Here is a 15,361-nt window from a genome sequence, read left to right on the forward strand (position 1 = left end):
ACCCCCCGGCGGCCGGGGTTCCCAGCCACGTTAATCCCCCCTTCCCTTTGTGCCGGAACAATGTCATGGAGCCTCGGTCCCGCTGGGCATCGCTGACCCCGCGATGTAATGACCTGCCGCTCTGCTGAAGCTCGGGCCCTCGGCCGGCCGGTAATGAACCCCGGGAGACCTGAAGCTGAAGCGCGGCGGACCCTCCCCCAGCTTCACGGGACCCAGGAAGGCTCGCCTCGCTTCAGCGGACGTCTTTGTGTGCGGCGCTTTCTCGTTTTGCCGCGTCGCGCGCGACGCCACCCGGCAGCGATGAAAGCGCCGGAGCAAACGAAGCCGGCGAATCGTGTCGAGACAGGGGCAGAATCGCCTGCTCCCCGGCGGACCGGACCGCGCCGCGTACACATGCAGGCCCTGTTTGCTGTTCACACTCGCCAGGCGGGAGTAACGCACCAAGAGGAGCGGGAGGGGAAGAAGGAAAAAAAAAAAAATAGGTCATTCAAGTCTCTGCTAGTTTTAGCGGTGCTGGCAGCTCTTTCGCTGCATGTCAGCTCAGAACAATCGCTTGAACATTTCAGTGTCGAAAGACTTTCGGTCTGTTACGGCGACATTGTCATTGCACGTTTCATCCCTGTAATCCTTATTCCTTTTTTCAAATTTACTGCTGTTTGTGGACCACCTTAGGCGTTCTGAGTGTACCGCCGTTTATTGAATGCCCCGATTACGTTACTGTGTAAGCAAAGAGTGGTCTGTCTGCGGCTTATTATTTCTCACTGACGTAATTATCTTACACAGTGGTACAGTGTGGTACAATGCAGCTTTAAACTGTGTAACAGATACACATTCAGGATGAGAGTGAAATGATTGGATCAGTCATCTTCTTTATTCATGGGATCATAAAAAGGTGTTTTACATGCATGTGGAGTTTGAGTGCACGTTAATTAGTTGTTGTTTCTTAAGGCGAGCAGTGGAAGGTCTGTTAATCCCCGTGTCCCCAGTGCAGCCTGCCCTTGCCTGCTCACCCCCCCGTGTGATAGCCAGCTTCAGAGTTCGCAGTAGATCAATGCTGTTATTCCTATCTCATCCTTTCTAATAGGCCTATAAACGCTGACCCATTTGGCTCAAGTAGAGCAGGGCTGTTTGCCTGCCTCTGGTGTATGACTCTAGGCTCAGTGCCAAGGATTAATAATAAGGACATTTTACCAAAATAAGCAACGGGATCCTTAAGAGCAGTATAAATGCTGCCTCTCTGCGCCCCCTCCCCCCCCAAAAAAAGTATGTGTTTTTGTCAGAGGGAACATCCTTCACATGAAGTTTTTATTTTGTCTGCCATTTCTTAATATCTCATTCCTGCACCGGCACGAGCGGGCTTTTTTAATAAAGCTCAGTCCGGGGTGGCTTGGTTCACTTTATCTTCTGGGTCCGGTGTTTTCATTGAGGGGCTGATAGAATGTGGCCGCACGGGTCGTTCACGTGACCTTCCGACGCGCTGAGTCTGCTGCGATATTTTACAGTTGTGCAGGGGGCTTGACGCTAACCGGGAGAGACATCCCGTCTCTGTTAGGGGGAAGGAAAAAAAAAGTTAACTAATGGGTTATTGAGTCACTTTTCATGGCGGGACAGGCCATGTTTGTCCTGCTATACAGCCTGCAAAAAAAAAAAAAAAAGGCCCGCACAGCCATTAAACTGCTGCCGACAGACAGTCCTCCATCGTGTGAATGGGGAGTGAGTTGTATTGCGGGCTTCAGCTGTTTTGACTTGGCTGGCTGGAGGGGGTGTTTGATGTTTTTTTTTTCTTTTCATGTTTTGCAGATTGTTTAATTTTGAGTTATCTGCACGATCATCCAGATCTGCAAGAGATTGAAATGTCAGCAATATGCAGGTTATTTATAGCCCAACTTATAGACTATCTTGTAGTGAACATTTCTAGACCAGAAAGCTGTACAGAACATACTGCATGTGGTAGAATAGTTTGTGATTGGTGGCAGTACATTCAGTATATACTAAATTCATTCAATTCATGACTTAATTCTTTTATTTTAAATTCCATAGCCACTGGCCATTTTGAGCATAAAGAGATGTTTAGTTTTAGGTATTTGAGACTGTACAAATTAAGGTGAAATTCCACATCTTTGAGGCCCCGCGGTTTATTGCTCCTCCAGCTGTTCAACTTTATGCAATTTCCAAAAATACAAGATGGACAGCTCCTTGTAGACACACAGGGGGTACAGGCGGGGTAGGGTAGCCCTCTGTTTTACAAGCAGCCAGTAAGGCCATTCTAGAGCAGGTGTAATATGGGCCAGTTTTGTGTGCATGCAATTTCATTGCAAAAGACATTTCTACTATAAACATTGACACTTGTGAATGCAGATCAGTCTACTACCTGATTTGTTCACGACATGCTTCCTGCATTTGATGTGCACTTTCACAGATTTTAAAGTTGGTGTTGTATGTCACCTACCATGGGATTTGCAGTGCATCACATTTATTTCACACTTCTAAGCAGTTATTGCCCATTTGCTTTGTAATTTTTTCCTCTGGGGTAGGGGGATGTTGTACACTTTTTAGTGAAATTGTAAGTGCAAAATTACCCATGCTTGAAGTAGAGTTATTTACTTGCTTAAGTGTAAAAAAAAATTAATAGACTTCCCAGTGTAAAACTGTGCCCCCGTCTTTATAGTCATTGTACTACATGTGTGTGAAACTGAGTAATTGCTTTGTGATGAGATTAATTTCCTTAATAGAGTTCTTCTTGCTCTGCCTCCCATGAGAACACAGCGAGTTCCTGAGATGAAAAAGCGCATCAAAAACAGTAAGCGGACTCGAGATAATTTTTCTGTTCGCCAAAGCCGTGAAGATGGACAGACTTCAAGGAAGGAGCTTCAGTGGATTTGTAGCTTAGAAAGTTCCAGAAGAATGACAAGTCAGCTCAGTGTTCTGTCAGGAGAGAGAGAGCGCCAAGTGCAGAATCTCTCAACTGCACACCAAAAGCAGACTGGGATCTATTTTTAGGCTGTCAACCTACTCTGGAGATAAATTTATGAGCATCATTATAGTGTAACTTTGGAAGACTCAGGGGAAACAGATTAAGCAGTGTTCTTTACAGATATTTTCCTGCCTGATGTGGATTACTAAAGACTGTTTTTGTGTTTGTGAAAGGAGTGGTAAAGAACACTCTAAAAAAGGTCAGAACAACTAGACCACAAAGGTTTATTACCACTAGAAGTGACTATGTTTGGTATATTACAGTGCACCGTTCTACCGTTCTTATTGGTTTTAAAATGTGCTGCCGGTAGTGTGACTCTATTAAAAGGTCTCAAACTCTCAAATATTAGTTTTGCCACATCCCTTTTATTATAACCTAAAAGTTAGATTTTTCTGTTATGAGGTCAGTCAAAGAATGTAAATGCTGTCAAATGTAAATTTGTCAAAACTGGAAGGAAAGACCGTGTGCAGTTATACTTATCAGAAGTGAACTTGAAGTCCCAATTAACAATAAATGTGACAACTTCCTTTCAATGGATTACGCTTTTTGGTTTGCTTTGAAACATGACCGAAAGTGTAACATTTATCTGCGAGTAGTTTTTGTTGAAAACATTATGCATACACACACAGTAGTATCTGTTGTCAGTAATTAGGTTTGCATCAGTCAATGTAGCCCAGTGAAACCAATGTCTGAAGTTTGGAATTTTCTTCCTCTTCAGGGTTTGGTTTTCTTCCCAAGATCCCCTGTGACAATGTGTTTTTTTGTGTGTGTTGTGTTTTGGCAAAGAATCCCCCGCTACCACTTGGTCTGCTGCAGAGAGTGTGTTCCTCCCTAATCTATGATAGACTGTCTGCAGTCTGTGGAGGATTGTACTGTTTGTACCCTTTGAATGTTTTCCCGAGACCCATGAATCCTCAGATACCTTTGGACTCTTGCAACTGTGTACTGTGTCTCCCTGTGTTATTCATTTCATACCTTTTTTATTTATATGTCTGCCTTCAAAAAAAAAACTCAATAGACACAAAAATAGAATTTAAAAGATCAATCTGTGCTGTTGAAAAAGAAGATAAAACCAGCTTTTCATCTCTGCACTTTAGATTTTTAAAAAAATTTCATCACTTTCAGAAAGGACATTTGTCATTTGTGTTCTTATAACACTTATTAAGCTGCATCCAGATTAAATCCTCACTCTATCGAAGTAACAAGCTGGTGGGCTTTTGTTTTTTTTGTTAGCCAGCAACACCCACGCAATGCACAATTTGGGGTGGTGAGCTAACAGTCACAGCTCCACCAAAATAATGGCCCTGCCCCACGCCGCACCAGTTTGATTGAAATTCCTATTTGATTGGTCTCTTGAGGAGAGGGGTGAAGAAATTTAGCAGTGAGAGTTTATACTTCCATAACCAGCCTCACAGTCATCCAGTTTTACACCTCTCTCCACCTAGCCTAGCCTGTGTATTTAGAAGCCTTGCTTTAGCTTTTTACATGGTGCTTAAGCTTCACGCTTGGTGTGTGTTCTGCTTTGCTCAAAATGTTCTCGTATTCTTTAATGTTCCCCATAGGGAAATAAAAAAAAATGAATAATAAAAGCTCCATGTTCATTGCTGAAATGAAGCCGTCTAACACGCTGAGTGCAGAATTGCTCTCATGAATCCATGTGTTATAAGCTGACATGTGTCTAAGTGCTTTATAAACTGCTTCAGTATGAAACTGAGCCGGGGTATCAGGAACTTCATTCTGGCAAGGACTTTCAGTTGCCAAGGGGTGAATTAGGTATAGAATTATTGTTCCACGTTGTGATTTCATTTCCTCAGGTGGACTTTTTCAGTCAGTCGTACACATTTAAATCAAGGGCACGGAACAGAAGTTGTCACGATGTGTCCGCCAGGAGTACTGCCACAGCTCCGAACTGAAATTAATGCAATACATTCTCACCTAACAGTTGACCAACTGTTACGTGCCACTAAATAACATTTGTCTAGTTTTGCTCTCTGTATCACCACCAAAGGGAACGTGTGGCTGTCTGATTCATCCATATGGAATACCGCTTCTTGAGCCTGAAGAAATGGGGGGGAAAAAAGAAAGGAAAAAGCTAGAGGAGAATTACAGGCCTCGGGAAACGGAGGAATGAGCGCTTACAGGAAGATCCCAGTGGAGCAAACGGAAAACCTTGGAGTGAAGGCTTTTTTTTTTTCTTCCTCTCCCCCTCCGTACTCGCGTGGTATGTCAGCGGCTGACTTGTGTGCCAAAAAGCGGACAACTGTTGCGTTTCCTTCTTTCTGCTCGGAGCAGGAGCTCTACCGGGGGAGAGGGGTGAAGCTTTACATCGATACGACAGCGTCGGAGCATAGGAGCGTTGGTCAAGTTTATTTTTTCACCAGAACGACCTAACATACCATACGCTCGTTGTCATGTCATCAGACCCCTAAAGGAATGTGCACACTATAGGAATGCGTACTCTATACCTCAGCTGTTTGGTCCACATTCCCATGAGAAAGTTATGGAAAGAGGACTGAAAAAGGGGGGAGGCTCCTCCTGGGTAAGGAGAAGAGGGGGGTTGGTTAAAGGAGGTTTGGCTCGTTATGAATGATTTTGCAGTGCTTGGAAAGGCCCCACACTTCATCCACACGTCCTTTGTTTATCAGATAAATAGAGCCGCTATCTGGAAAAACGGGAAAGAAAAACGAAATGCTTTCAGCTGGTGCTCATCTGTGCCAAAGGCTAAAGTAGAGCTGTCCGGTGTGTGAATGCTTTGAAGAGGACGATGAGGAGAGTGCACTTCAGAAGGCTGCTCCCTCTAGCTGGGCCAGGGCTGGTAGCTGCCTGCAGGCGTTGAGTAACGTCCACAGTGCACCTCTGAAGTCATCACATAGTTGTCCTCACTCTTCTCTTTTATTGGTCCGCTCTTCTCTTTTATTGGATTCTTTTTATTGGTCCATGTCTTGCAGTTACTGAGCAGCTTCATAAGAGTTTCTGGAGTCTGGGTAGTGAAAGATGTTCTCCAGTCAAAAACTCTGCGAGCTGTTGGTCCGAGGAAGATGATTTAATTCATCAATCACAGAACTGATTGGTCACAAACATGTCTTGATTGTTTTTCCGAGATATGGAGTCAGCATAACTGTTGCCTGTGGGTGAACATATTTAGAGATCCTGTTTGAGTTCATAATAATGGAGAGTCTAATAAGCAAAGGCACGCTCAGTCCATGCGCTAAGAAGCTGAGTGTTTTCCCTCTCCTGGTGAGTGCAGAGTGTGTGGGAGCACCATCTTACTCCCCAGGGGAGAGTGAGGGGGCCGCACGATCACACAAATGATGTCACCGATGACATCATGGTTCAGACACAGAACATCAGCAAGGAATGCCGATTCGAATGCAAGCAAGCCGTCAAAATCACAGCAGTTTCATGCAGTACAGGGGTACGGTAGTGCTTCTCCTCCGAGTCCAGCCTCCATTTCTGCGCCGGTGGACATTTGCTGGGTGTGAAACTGTCGACCCTTGCTTTTTGCAGTCCGTGTCGTTGTGGGGTTCGCTTGCCCCGGTGATGTAATGGGCCTTGGTGTTGGAGCTCCGGCAGGAAAAATTCCAAAGTAATGACAGAGTTCCTTCAAGTGCAGCGGCAGCGGCAGCGTCAGCCTCCGCTCCCGTGGAGAAGACACTTTCTCCCTGTCTCTCAGGGTTTTGTTTTGGTTCGATGATTTAGAGTGTTTTCGTCGCTGCAGAATGCATCGCTGTGTCTTTCCAGCCAAAGGGGCTGAATGAAGTCAGTGGAAATTGATGGTCACGCTCGTGCGGTTGACGGTTAGTGGCGGGAAAAGGCGCAGCAGTGAGCAGCGTTGCATGTTGTCGAGTGTCTTTGTTCTCGTATGCCGCCCCTCATGTGATTGACTGGGGTTCCAGCATTAAAGAGGAAACCCTTAACCTTTCTTAGGTGGTGGGAGGCATTGCATCTCACGAGACAAAGTGAATTTCACTTTATTTTACAAATGAAATCTCAGAGGGTGGTTAGTGTGTAGTAGTGAAGGAAACATGACAAGCCAGACAATACTCGTCTTTTACACCAGTTAATTGAATTCCGCTGTGGTTAGAGAACTGTTCATGTTCAAGAACTCTTTTGGGATTGAGTGGAATTCACCCACGTGATGAAATATCCTGATACAATCTGCATGAGTATCCACATCTAATTCAGTGAATTCAAAAGAGCATATCACAGAAATGAATGAGTTATTGTCATTCATAAATAGATTCATGAACGCACAGAAAAAGCAAAATCCTAACGATTAATGACCTCTGTAGATACTTTGTGTTTAAATGTCTCAGCTGATTAGATGGAGGTTTTCATGTTTCACAACAGACCTTGATTCTGTAATGACCATTTTGTCATGTGAAGATTGTCACTGGACATGATGGAACCAGCCCTCCCTTTACTATACCAGCCAAAACCAGCTCTTTGCTGCATCTCTCAGTTTCTGGGCGTCGCCTAGTTGGTCCCAAACTCCAGTGCAGCAAATCTGCCTTTTTTTTTTTCTTCCTTCAGGACACCATTGAGGAAGCGCATGTGGATTGGACAAAGCCCTGCAACAAATCTCCCTATCGGTGTCCTTTGGGAGGATAATAAGCTATGCCCCTCCCTCAGTGGGCTGCGGTGAAGTGGGAATAAAGGCGCCCATGTGATTTATTGGGAATCTGATCTGAGAGCATATGGCCTCAATCGGTAGCCAGTCAGAGGAGTTGTGACTGGCCGCCCTCGCTTTCTGAGGCCGCCACCTGGCTCCTGAGACTGCCCGTCTGTGGGGGATCAGAAGTTTCCCACAGACAGGCAGGTAACAGCTGGCGCTGGGCTTAATCTTTTTTTTTTTTTCCCTTTCCTCCTCCTCCCGGAGCCGTTCACCCTACCCGCCCACACAAATGACTTTTTGCCTGCTTAAGTGCTTTAGCTCATCCACCAGCACAAAGGAGACAATCTCTCGCCCTCTCATCGCAGGCTGAAATCATCACGGCTCCTCTGCTTTCTTAACCGTTCCAGGCTCGTCGTGCTGCAGTCCCGCAGTTGGTTTTGAAAGCGTATTTTGTGGAGAGAGGAGGAAAAAAAAACAGTCACCATGACCGGTTTTGTTTGATGATACCCTTTAACTGGATGAGCTGGCCATCTTCCTTTCATAGTGAAGCTCAGAGCTGATTTACTGTTTCTGTTTCCGCTATGCGTTTGTGTTATTTTAGCATCCACACAGTAAACGCATAAAATACTTGGGTGGAAAAAGAAATACAGCTTTAAATTAGTTTTTAAAGTTTTCAGCCTGTTGATGCAAGTAAAAAAAGTAAAAAGATAAGTACATTGGCCTCCTACTAATGAAAATATTTGCTTTTGATGTCCTGCAACTTAGGAACATGGCTGAGTAAGCTTTGACAAAACAAAAAAAAAGATTTACTCAGCAGTGTAATCCTGCCCACACCATTGGTAATTTGATCCTGGGACCTGAAGGTGGATATTCCCCAAATCACCATTCTCGCAGCAGCAGATCTCATTTGTTAGGTGAAGTTTTTCAGGCTTTTTAAGTTATGCCATAGAAGGCCAACTCAGCTGATGCAGGGCACATACAGTCATTGTATGAAAATTCCCCCCTTTCCTTCCTCTTACCGAAGTGCTTAACTTTTGTAAGAGTGCTTGAAATGTCTGGTTTTGTTTTTATAGACTGGTGTCATTTCATTATGTCTCTGTTGGTTACTGTTTTCTGCCCCCCCCCCCCCCCCCACCCCACCCCCCCATTGAAATCTCCCAATGTTCTACGAACTGGAGAAAATTACGGGCATAAGTGTTAAGGTTCCTGTGTTCATTGACCTCTCATTAGCAACTTTCTGAAAACTCTGCTTCGCCTCAGCCAGGAGGGAAATGGACTAACCAGGAACAACATGAACAGGAATTGGCTTCAGACTCTTGACAGTTACTCCTTTTTACTCCATTTATTTATGTATGAGCAACCAAGGGAAGGTCAGTAGGTTAGTTGATAGGCTACAGCAAATGTTAAAGTTCTTTTACTAATACAATATAGCTTAATTTTGGCAAAGCAAATAAGGCTGTTTTTCCCTTTCTTAGGAAAATAAGGTGTTTTGAAAAGTCCTTATCCACTTTGCAAGTCACATACCTTAGAGCCAATAAATCACCTAAATTCACAAAAAGTAATCTTAGCTCCCTCTAACTATATAGTTGGTCGCAATATGTAATTCACTTGCGTTTAGCCTAGTTTCCCCTTCATTTTTCAAGCAGCATTTTTCTTAGCTATGATGGCAGGCAACCAAAAGTAGTGTACAGTGTCCCTCAGGCTTTACCTAAACTAGTGCTTCACTGTCCCTACAGAGGATATTGAAATGGAGCATTGCTTTGTACTGTTGCTGCTAACGGTAAAACACATGGGGTACCTAGTGTGTAGTTCAGACTTTGTGTTTGCTGAAGATTTTTTCTTGTGTAATAGCAGTGACACCCAATGAGGCGCTGCTTTATTCATGGACATATAAAGGCCTCCGCAAACAAATAATATGTCAGTAAGAGATGACATCATTTGTCCTTGTTTAACACAAAAAAACTGGTACCATACAAACTCCACTTGAGTAACAAGGTTGAATATCTGGATAGGAGCATTTATTGTGTTTCTAGAGCATGAACATGTCTGTCTTGATCACAGTTTGTCTGTAGATAGAGCTGCTGCATTGTTTTGTAGTCAGTTGAAAAAGGACAGCAGTTCTCAAGTCCAAAACCCCAGTACGAAGATCATTTGTTTTGTTCTCCCCCGTCTCTGGATTGACAGTTTTAAAGGAGTACTACGTTCTGTTTTCTCAAAACAAAATGGCCACCACCACCTTTTGCAACCGGGCAATTCCTCAGAAAAATTCAGCAGACATTGTCTCTTCGACATGTTTTCCAGCAGTGTGATAAAGCTGTCAGTAAACAGGAGGATGTCGGCCTGGAATTTGTGTCAAGGTTCCCTCCGAATAAGGGTTGGCGCAATTGAACAATACATCCAGTCAACCAGGAACCACAAACAAAATCACCAGGGGCCAGTTTGCAGTTGAAGACTGAACAGCTCTGGGCACGGTTTGCAGTTTCTGGTCAGACTGGTCTGCATGGCTCTCTTGACCTTGTTTTTTGTGGTGAGACCACAGAAACAGACCCCTGCCGTGTCTGTCCTTCTCAGTTTAATCACGACACCAGTGTCCTGTTTTTTTTTTATTCATGCCTTGTGAAACTGACTCAGCGTTCTGCAAGCCAGGCCCTTGACATATTGCAAGTAATTACTCTTTTTATGTAATGTACGGGATCTGTGAAACGGTGAGTCTGGTTTCACCATCCATTACCAGCACCAGCAGAGTTAGCGTTGATCTGATTTGACCTATTAGCTTCAGCGTTTATTCTGATCGGTCATGTGGCTGTGCAGAGGGGGAAAAAAAGCGCTGTCTTCCCTGGCGTTATTGGTGGAATTACGTACCGCCTGTTCCTGTACCTTGGAGTTGACGTTAATTCGATGGGACTGTTGGAAACGCAATATGAAGGCAAGATTGGGCAAGTCGATCTTGCGATTCTGAAAGCCTGTGGATATTGCGGGCGGATTCAGAACGTTTTATGTCAGTGTGTCAGTGATGGCGCATAGCGATACAGTACAGGAAACCTTGTTGGTAGACAAACACCCCCCCCCATGCAGAAGTGTGACTTTCTCATGAACAACATGAGTAGATATTGCAAAACATATCCAGTATCAAAATTAAGATTGACTTTAGCAGTTATTGTCATAGATCTTTCACTTCTCTTTATTTGGATTGGTGAATAATGTCAGAGTTCATGGCTGAAATATCTTATGCACACAAATAAATCTACAGTGGTAGTGTTAGGAACTTTTTAGGCCAGTGTTTCTCCATTGTGATCATGAGGAACAAAGGTGTTGACTGGTTTTAGTGTACCTGGTTTGTTTATGTCTGCATTGGTTGTACTTTTAATTGAATATTGAGTGTGACTAGAAATGGCTTAACTCATAAAAGTTCACTGATTTAAGTTCATGTGCTATAAGTTCACCGTAGGGCAAAAATGCGTAGAAGTTGTGTTTGTGGTGCTAAAAACCTAAAAACAGATGTACATTTATACTTTTGCAGCACACACAGCTGTCCACCAGCACCAGACTGCTTTGAGGTGATGGTTGCTCTCTCATAAGATAACAGCTTTATAGTTTTATTGCCTTACAGACTACTTTTTTCAATTACAGGGTTCTTACTCATCTGCAGGTATAGGAGATATAGTCTGTGAAATGCAGAATGTAACACTTTTATGGATGCTCTTGTTCCTGCGTACTTTATAGTACACCCTTGACCATGGTTGTATATTAAAAAAATATGAGAATTTTACAGCTGTAGGGGGACAGGTGACAATTTCATATCGGCCTACCCTTGAGACCTGCTCGGAAAGTTGCAGCCTGGCAGCGCAGTAATCGAACTTAGCAATTACCACTGGCAGACCTTGGCAGAAGCGCGGCAGGTCCTTGCAGAGGTAATTCAAAGAGCGTCACACACATCGCTGTGTGCCGCCGCTCTCATATTTCACAAGGAAGCAGAACGGGTCATTATGTGCACGCGGAGCTGTACAGTGAGCACGCCCCCCTTCAAAGGAGGCGACGGCGTATGAAACGGGCGCGCGCTCGGCCTCTGTGTCTCCCGAGCCGCCCCGCACCTCAAGGCCCTTTTCCCAAACCGCGTCCAGCCCAAGCGCGCCTCAGTGTTCCGGCAGCCCTGGCAAACGCGTGTTTGTTGGGGAAACAAGTGCGGCATTGTGCCGGCGCGCTCCTTTGTGTACACGGCCGCTCATTGTCGGACGCTTCGTGACTCAGCACGCCTTTAATTAGAGATGGCTGTTACATCAGCGCCGCTGGTATTCATTCACAGAATGGCGAGGGGAGGGAAAAAAAACAGAAAAGAAAGCGATGGCACAGACAGCGGCCAGAGCTCGCCTCCGCCGCGGCTTCCAGAAAGTTCTTCACGACAGCTAGGCCGCGCTACTTGGTGCGTGGGACCCTTTGTTGTCGAACGTTTCACCCTCGGAATGGCATTTGGAAGTTGCTGTAATGTTAAAAAAAACAACCTCGTGCACATATTCACATTCCAGTTCCCTCTTCGCCTCGGGGGTTATGTTATTTCCTGTGTGTGGCAGGTGTTACATAACCGGTGTCTTACTTTTTTCGGACTTTGGATCTTTGATCCCGGGTCATTGGCGATAAGTACAAAATTGGGTAGTACGGCAGGCCACAGGTTGGCCCTCCGAAGAACAGTGCCTGTTACTTTGAATCTTTTAAAGAAGAAGTCTTTTGACAACTGACAACTTTTGAGGCAGAGGCTTTGTCGGAGTGGTTCCGCTGGCGAATCCTCCCAGCCCGCTCTCCTGACTGTCTTCGTGAAACGCCCCACGTCCCAGAGTGAACTTGAGACGATCGTTTTGTCTCGGCTCTCTAGGCTGGCTTTGAACAATATACACAACAGGTTAGTGTAAGCGGCCTCACTCAGTCACGCTAAATCTGTAAATAAATAAAGAAATTCCAGTGAAAACAAAGCGCCGGGGCCCCAGCTTTGCTCCTTTCCTTCTCTCCCAACCAGAGGAAGGGACAGAGGATCGGGAAGGGGAAGTGGCCTTCTTTCCTTCTGAGTGGCCGTAGCGGGCGGTGGAGTCGCCGGGCAGAGTTAAAAGATGGAGGTGAAAGGTCCACGCTGCAGAACAATAAGCAGATACGCTCGGTCCTGCTCCCAGCTGCTCCCCTCCCCTCTCTCCCTGCTCTCTCCCAGCCACCGCTCAGGAAATGGGAATAGCTGTCCGCTTGCACTCGGACTCATTTATTAAAGGCCACTCCTGAAGTTTCGTGCCTCTCTGACCTGTTTTCTGTCCCACGCTCAGGAAGTGGAGTCCAGATACCACGTCTGGTTGTGCAGCCAAACCCATTTCTTATACTTATCGTGACTCTTTCTGCAATCCTGATACAGAGTTGTGTAATTGGTGTTTGTGCATTTTTGGCTTCTAGAACAAGATGACTCGCATGACTTCATTGGTGAGCTTAACTTTGTCCTCAGCAGCGTTCCCTACACTTCAGTACCTTTATTATAAGCCAAGTCTCTATCTCTGTTCTGAGAATTTTGTGTATCAGTGAGACCTGGGTAAATACATGTTTAATCAGAATAGATAATAAGCTGGTTTTAGTGCATTGGAGTACCCCATTTCTATGCATCTGCTCCTCCAGTGCATTTGATTGGGGGAAAAAGTAGAGACGTCTGTCACACTGCTGAGGTGGGGTCATATCCCTATAGCCGTCCCCTAACACAAGCACCCCGTCACACATTTAGGAATGGACTAGAGAGTGCATCCGCTACTGATCTGGGTGAGCCAGGGGAAGTTGGGGAAATAACTGCATAGCTTGACAGAAACGGCTAATATCATTTTGTGTCCTGGGGAGTTATGGTATGTGCTTACTTTATAGGGCAGCATCAGTGACCAGTCACTCTCATATGATTGTGGAATTCCTTTAGGTGGCAGAGAGTAGGGTTCCCTCCATTTCAAGAGTCAAGCGGTGTAGCACATCCTGCAGCAGCCCAGTTGCGTGGTGTCTCAGGTTAACTTGCTGTACGCTTGCTGTAATGCACAGACCGGATCTAAGCAGCACTCTTTTCCTCTGTGTGTTCCCAGGGGGCTTCTCTGTGGTCTTCCTGGCCCGCACTCACAGCGGAGTCCGATGCGCCCTGAAGAGGATGTACGTGAACAACGTCCCGGACCTGAACATCTACAAAAGGGAGATCACGATCATGGTGAGCCCCCGCCTGGCAAAAACCCAACGCTGCCCGAATTCCTCTTCAGTTTCACAACCTGGAACAGCTCAAACCCAGTGAGGATGGGATGAGTGTGTAGAAGGGACGGTCCTGCTCTCTCTGCCTCTAATATGTTCATCTGATGGGTAGGAAAGACATGCTGCTGTGTGCTTGTATCCGTGCCTCTGGTTCAGAGGACTGTGAAATTGAGTGGCTGTCTGCTAGTCATACAGATAAAACACTGATAATGCTAGAGTATCTGTGTGTGTGTGTGTGTTGTCAAGATACAGACAGGCAAAATAAATAAACTCTTATTTGCATCAAATGCATGGTCAATTAATTGTGAAATGAGTGTAAAAATAGAGCAGTTTCCTCTGCAGATATACTGTAAATGGGCAGGCCGAAGGTCTTGAAGTGTGACTCCAGCAACTGCAGGATTGGGTCGCCTGCCCTTATCCCCTGAAAGTCCACACAGTTCCATAAAGTCTTCATCCGAGCTGCCTGCTACCGCAAAACGCAGTAGACACTCTGTCCTCCTAATGCTGAGCCCTCATTTGCCTGCAGTGGCAGCGGAGCGGAGGCTCTTTTGTGGTTGGGACTGCCTAGTACGAATGTGTCTTTGGAGACTTCGCTGCATTCCACATCTGTGTTCTCGGACTTCGGCTCTCAGGCTTTTTCGGGGGCGGTCTCTCCACAGTGACCGATCCCTTCACTACCTGTGTAAATTAGTCCTTAAATCCCACTTTTTTTTCCCACGGGGCTCCCAAAAAGCTGTTACCCACATTGAACCGGAGTAATTTGTAATGACAGAATGTATTCCATAGTAAAGGCTGATCAATTATTCACAATATTAAGCCAGACTGTAAAGGAGGAGCGTCATCATGACTGGTTAATTATTTCTCTCCTCACCGTGGCATTGGAAGCGTCCCGTGGCCCATTACTCCTTTGTAATTTTGCTCAGGTTCTGAATCACCGCTAATCGTGCTACATTTTGGCTTCACCAGTTCCACTTCTCCGCCCTCAGATATTGAACGTCATTAAGATAACCTTGGACTTACGGCCGGGACCCACTTGTTCGGTGAGGGAAGAGTTCACGTGAAACAAAGCAGTGCTTTGAGTTTAACATCTGTGTCGGTTTATTATACCTTAATTAACATGCAGAATGAGTTGCTCACTGGAGTGCATGAAAATATTAAAATGCAATATGAATTAATCAGGGTCCTCAAATTTGCTCATCCATGGTCATTTTTTATTTAAAATTTTGATATCATAGGAGAAGTAGACGGGGTGCATGAGGGAAAAATGAACTTCAGCATATTGAACTCCTTCCGTCCGGCAGGCGCTTCAGATCACTACCCACCAAAACAAGCCGACACCAGAATAGCTTCTTCCCACATGCCATCACACTCGTGAACTGTTCACTTAGCAACGTTTCAACCTCATCTCTGTTCTGCATGCTCACAGTGCAGTAGTTTTACAACTATAGTTGTACATGTCCATAGTCTGCTCTCAGGTACACTTTATCTCATGATCATTGAGTTAACTTCTTTTGCTGTAGCTGTTAACT

At 45.2% G+C, this 15,361-nt stretch overlaps 1 protein-coding gene across 2 annotated transcripts in view; it reads left to right on the forward strand.

Moving 5' to 3' along the window:
• bmp2k (BMP2 inducible kinase) overlaps window positions 1–15,361 on the forward strand; it is a 47,707-nt gene that overhangs the window by 9,213 nt on the left and 23,133 nt on the right. For both annotated transcript variants that reach the window (XM_036526252.1, XM_036526253.1), the window contains exon 2: window positions 13,676–13,794. In XM_036526252.1, the coding sequence (XP_036382145.1) occupies window positions 13,676–13,794 (119 nt within the window). The remainder of the gene's footprint in view (window positions 1–13,675; window positions 13,795–15,361) is intronic.

Source organism: Megalops cyprinoides, chromosome 4, assembly GCF_013368585.1.
Source record: "Megalops cyprinoides isolate fMegCyp1 chromosome 4, fMegCyp1.pri, whole genome shotgun sequence".
Classification (NCBI taxonomy): domain Eukaryota; kingdom Metazoa; phylum Chordata; class Actinopteri; order Elopiformes; family Megalopidae; genus Megalops; species Megalops cyprinoides.